This window comes from Wasmannia auropunctata, unplaced genomic scaffold, assembly GCF_000956235.1.
Source record: "Wasmannia auropunctata unplaced genomic scaffold, wasmannia.A_1.0 LD334277.1, whole genome shotgun sequence".
NCBI lineage: Eukaryota > Metazoa > Arthropoda > Insecta > Hymenoptera > Formicidae > Wasmannia > Wasmannia auropunctata.
In genome coordinates this window covers 8332-14583 of record NW_012028613.1, presented here as the reverse complement: position 1 = coordinate 14583, position 6252 = coordinate 8332, and the positions used below count along the sequence as shown (strand labels likewise).

Sequence of the window (6252 nt, the reverse complement as noted above, 5' to 3'; positions counted from 1 at the left end):
TAATTGTCTTTACTGTAAAAAAAAACTGATCTTTTATTCTAAACTAAAAAAAAGAGTTGTTTTTTCGTTTCTAAATATTACTGGATTAGTTAATCGTTTGCTTTATTTTTCCTTGTATAATAATTCTATTACTGTTGCATCTTTGCGACAGCAATGTTACTACTAAAACATTTTTTTCATTTGCTGTGCATTGTTATAATTCTATTATTTTAAAAATTAATTATGAAACAGTAATAATATTAGTGACTTTATGTTATGACGTAACAGATACAATTCAAGTTTACAATTATATCTAATGAAGTTATTTTCTTAAATTAAATTGCTAACAAAGAATTCATCTGTAAATTCAACTGCTGAAGATTTTTTCTAACTAGACTTTGACTAGAAAGTAAGCTAATACCTAGTTTGTTTATCTCTTGTGCATCGTTAGAATTTTAAATATTGTTTAAAATAATAATGCTTGACTATTAAAATAATAATCTGTCTATACAGTTACTATTTAAATAACTATTGAAATAGTTAGATCTAGCAAAAAAAAATAAAGATATAATTGAAATGCAATAAAAGGGAAATAAAATTAAAATTAAAAATCAAGCTAAAAGAGAAAGGAAAAAATTCATTAAGTGGAAAGAAACAGGTGAAATGCTGCATGTGAAAGGAAAAACAAGAAATCCATTACGTAGTTGCATTTGTACAACGTACAGGACAGTTATCGTTAATGCTTCTCGTATATCATTACCTGTAACGCCGAATGCCGATATGAAAAGCAGCGACACAGTTACTGATGGTTTCAGTAAAGAATTGACTATTGGATAGCGTGCCTCGAGATACGGCAGGCAAGAGAAGAACGAACGAGAGAGGGAAAGGGGAAAAAGGAAAAAGAAGAGAAAATAAGAATGCCGATCGTTTTCGTTTTTTTCTGTTAACTTCAAGTGTCGTCAAGATTTTGTGAGATTGTGCGACAACAATAATGGATAAGGACACGAGCGACATGAAGAAAAATCCCAGGGAAACCGCAAATATCTTCAGTGTTCTATTCTTCTGGTTCGTTACAACTCTTGGCTGAAAATATATATTTAGCAAAAAAAAAAAGAAAAGTAAAATTTCTTTGTTTTTTAGGAAAATTTCTGCAAAAATGAAGAGTTTCTAAAAAGAAATATTTATTTTTTCTTAAAAAAAAGATTTTTCTTTAAAGAAGTTTCTTCTTGGTTGCAAAATTGTATTTCTTTGAAAAAAAGAAGATCTTCATATTTATGGAATCTTCTTTTCCTCAAAATAAAGAATATTTTTATTTGTATTAGCATTAGCTATTTTTCATCTTATAATACATATAACGTTTTATATTTTGCTTCAAGGAAATGGAAAAGCATTTTGTAAATTTTATTTGCTTCGATCTTTTGAATAGATATATTCTAATATGATTACATAATCAGAAAAATCAAGGATCAAAATAGGTATTTTGCGAATATCTTATATATTTTTTTATTACATTATAATACATTTACTCTGACGGCGATTAGAAAAATTGTGTCTATAAAGAAAATTAATAAATTCCCTCTTATGCGATAATAATGCAATGCAATACAATGATATGTTTATAACATATATATAAGTGTGTTAATAATACATAACAATGTACAATGTACAATGTACAATGTATAATACATTACATTTAAAATGTCTTAAACATATAAGACATAGTTAATTGAATTAATTACGGCAAATGGTAGCTAATATATAAAAAGTATAGAAAAAGTAAAGATAAAGGTATAACTCGACGTAAATTGCACGACAATCTTTTAAATAAATATATTTAAAAGATCGACGTACAATTTACGCCGAGTCATGTCATTATCTTTAGTTCTTCTTTACTTTTTACATATCATCAGCTACCATTTGTTGTAATTAATACAATTAACTATGTCTTATATGTTTAAGATATTTTAAATTGTTATGTATTATTAACACACTTATATATATGTTATACACATATATCATTGTATCGCATTGCATTATCGTATAAGAGGGATTTTATTTATTTTCCTTATAGACTACCACAATTTTTCTAATCACCGTTAGAGTAAATGTATTATAATGTAATAAAAAAATGTATAAGATGTTCGCAAAATTTTGATTCTTGATTTTTCTGATCATATAATCATATTAGTATTAATGAAAGATAGAATTATTATATTATATTCCCTTCAATTTAAATTTATAATTATTATAATTATGAATAATTATTTCGAGACATTTTAATTACAATTTGATGATTACAATTTGCGACAAAAAATTTATATTTAGTTTGTTCGCGAAATATGCATCAGAATACGTATTTAAAATCTATAATTTTTCTTTACTTTTTATTGTAATATATATCTGTCATTATTACACGGAAAGCACGATTTTGTTGAAAGGTCTAAACATTTTGCTAAATACAGATCTGAAAATAAATTTTTGTTGAATCATCAAAATAATTTGTTGGAAAATTAAAAGTAATAAGCATTGCTATAAAACGTTTTGATTTACTATAGCAATCATTTAGACTTTCTAACAAGATTATTTTGATTATTGAATAAAAATTATTTTCAGATCTAAATCCAGCAAAATTGTTCTTTCCGTGTAACTGAAAGAAAAAGGAGAAAAGAGACATTGCCAATTTTTTTACTGTAATACAATAAAATATACTGATTGTTTGCGATTCGTACAGGTGGATGCGAGAATTATTTATGACAGGCTCCAAACGTGATTTGGAGGAATCTGATATTTATCGACCAATTAAAGCAGACGTATCCGAAAAACTAACCGATCATCTCGAGAAGTAAGTATCGTCTGCGTTGGTAACAAGTAAACGTACCATTAACGAACACATATTATGATAACACTTGTTGTACATTATTGTAACACTTGTAGCTGTCATTTTCGCTGTACACACACAGAATATAAGAAACGAATCTCAATAATAATTTTTAAATACAAGTACAATTTATATTATACATAATATCTATTCTATTTTGCTGCAACAATCTTCTGTATTATTCTTGAAAGTGAAAATGCAGCTGAACATGGCAAAAAAATAAAATTCGTAACATTTAATAGTAAATCAATCTCCCCACTTTTCTGGAGTCGCGCATAACGCACTTAACGCATTTTTTTTTCGTTTAGATACTGGAATCGCGAGCTCAATAAACTGAAGAATCTGGAATACACCGTGGGCAAAGACGGGCAGAAGGTGCCGCTAAAGAAAGACGCTCGTCCGAGATTATACAAAGCAATCTGCAAAGCCTTTTGGTTACCATATATCATAATTGGAATCTGCACATTTATACAAGTATATTAATACCCTTGGAAAGAGAGATATTGTGATATATACTTACTAATATTGAAATAATATATACTCACTAATATTTGCGACATTTAGACGACAAGTGTATTCATGGTAAAAGGAAGCATTGGAAGATATTCCCACAAAGAGGAAACAGTTGAAAAATTTGCTCCAATAGACATCAATCTCTCGTTAGATTAGTTAATAATAAAGAAGAGACTAATTGTTAATCCGATCAGGGGACACAATTAAGTGTTTCCCTCCAATTTTATAATAAATATGTTAAAATATGTTAAATATAGACAAAAATAAGATAAGTGTAAGACACGTATTTTTTTACAAGTTAAAATGGTAAAATCATCCTTTGAAGAAAATCAGTTTTTTCTTTCCAAGTAAATATTTAATCCGTCAAAAATATAAAAGAAGATTTAAATAAAAGTTTTATGGTTTTAAGTGCGCTTTATAATGATACATTTAAATTTTTGATAATTAAGCATAAAGATGATTATGTACTAAGAAATATGTTACCTTCAAAAATTAAAATGCGTTATAAAGCCCACTTGAAACTCGTTAAACTTTTGTTTAGAATATTTTTTTCATATTTTTGACGGTTTAGATAAAGTTTAAAAAAATTAATATTTTTCAAGAGAGAACCTTTTTTATCCTTTTAATGTGCAATTGAGAATTTAAAAAAGAAATACGTGTTTCTAAGCTTTTCTTGTCTTGTATTTTAACATAAAGCTTATTATAATCTGGGAATTAAATTGATTTTAAGAGAACACTTGATCGTATAGATTATCGCTGTCTTTCTCTCTCTCTCTTTTCTTAGATTTATTAGATTTAAACCCGTTGGAATCATTAAATTTCAACATTTCTGCTTTCAGTGCGGCGTAATACGCGTGATAGTGCCGATCCTTCAAGGTTGGATTATCGACTACTTCGCCAGAGATTCCACCTCAAAATATAAGATAAAGATGAACGAGGTGATGATCTACGTCGCCCTTATGGTCCTTTGCAGTGTCATCTCCGTTATGTTGATGCACCATACGATAATGCTGTCGCTGCAGATCGGCATGAGGATACGCGTCTCCTGCAGCTCCCTCCTCTATCGGAAGGTAACGTTGCGGATTAATTTGCGAGTTCCATGCGTTGATCCAAGTTATTCCCATGAAAGTAGCTCCTTTCTAGTCGGAAAAAGTGCATTGTATTTGCTTTAAGCATTGATTGTATAACACTTCTATATAGAATCGTCGGATCAACGTGCAAAATTTATCAACGTTGGAAAATGTTGATCTCTAAATAAGAATTCAATCTTTGGATTATTTTGCGAGGAGACCGGTTTCAATGCCGGAAAAATTAGTCTAAACCAGTTTTTTTTGCCAGCTTAAAGAAGTGACTGGCCGCACTGAGTTCGTTATCTCGCACGTTTTATTGCCTTTTGCTGTCAGTTGTTTGCATACACTCGTTATCGAGCATTTTCGAGCACCTTGCGGAAAGATATAGAATTCAAGGCGTTCGAAATGTAGAATAAATACGCCAGTAAATGACAGCTTAACACGAATGACGATTTTTTTTCCTCCATAATTATTCTGAGCAATTAAAATAACGTACATTTTGGATACCTATTTCTTACACTGTTAATTATTATTAATGATCTAATAATATAAATTGATACAGTTATACTTTTTATCGCACACACTAACATTGTTTTCTATAAACGTGTAATTTTATAAGTATGAATATTCGCAAATTATTCACAATTATTCATTAATAATTCCCTACCTTCGATTTCTATAGAGGCTTGTTTCGATGTAAGATTTTTCCAATTTTTAAATTCCAATTTTCGTAGCAACTTCGAAACACTTTTTTGGTTATATGCATATGCAAAATAGTCGAGATCACCAGGGAGCCACAAATACGTCATTATAGTTATTACAGTTTAAAAATATGACAAATGAATACATGGCGATTGGTCGTAAGCCTGATATCTTCTTCATTAGGCATGTCCTTCGACTTCAACTGATAGCACGTTTGCTGGTACCCCGCGAATATGCATCGCGGAATGACACATGTCTTCCGAGCACACTTATCTCTTTCAAAATACAGCGAGAATACGTAAATGGTGAAAAACCCAACCAAATGGAAAATAACAGTTTTGACTCGTTGCAATAACAAATAGAAAACTAGTTCACAATATTCAATGTTCAAAATATTTTATTTCTAATATCTTAAATTTAAATGTTTTTTTTTCAATTTATATTAATTAAACTTTATATTAATGCAATTTTTTTAATGTGTCCTTGTATTATTTTATGATATTATATCGCATAAGTTTTTAAGGTCTTTAAATTCATTCAATGTATGCAATATGAATGGTGGCATTTTAACCGACTTTTAACTTCTTTGATAACTTGTAATACTTATAATAATGACATTTAGGAAAAAAAAACGTTGCTGGAAAAAGATAACAGCAAGAAAAAGTTAAAAAAAAAAACTTTTGTTCACCAAATATATGTTCTCTTCTTTTACAATTACTATAACAGATTTTACTATTTTTTATTTTAAAATTGTTGCAGTTATTACGATTGAACAGAGCATCCATGAACCAAACAGGTACAGGACAAATCATGAATCTTCTCAGCAATGACGTCACTCGCTTCGATCAATTAACTTCATTCCTGAATTACATATGGATCATGCCTATTCAGGTAATTTTTTTATCTCGTGAAAAATATATTTGCGTACATTCCGAGATATTTAAACAGTTCACTTCAATCATAATTTTTTTTAAATTAAAATCGACTAAATTAATTAATTTCTCTCATAAATAATTAATAAGTATGTCTCTTAATAATTGTAGTCTGTTTCATAAAAAAGAGTATTCGTATCTATTTGTATGCATTCATGCATTTTACCCCTTTTATAAG

General features: G+C 28.8%; 1 protein-coding gene across 1 annotated transcript in view; it reads left to right on the top strand.

Moving 5' to 3' along the window:
* Nucleotides 1-782: 782 nt before the first annotated feature.
* Nucleotides 783-6252, top strand: part of LOC105458856 (probable multidrug resistance-associated protein lethal(2)03659) — a 13718-nt gene continuing 8248 nt past the window's right edge. The window contains exons 1-5 of the mRNA XM_011704429.1: nucleotides 783-1044; nucleotides 2711-2821; nucleotides 3166-3331; nucleotides 4210-4440; nucleotides 5902-6049. Coding sequence (XP_011702731.1) covers nucleotides 971-1044; nucleotides 2711-2821; nucleotides 3166-3331; nucleotides 4210-4440; nucleotides 5902-6049 — 730 coding nt within the window. The 5' untranslated portion in view covers nucleotides 783-970. The remainder of the gene's footprint in view (nucleotides 1045-2710; nucleotides 2822-3165; nucleotides 3332-4209; nucleotides 4441-5901; nucleotides 6050-6252) is intronic.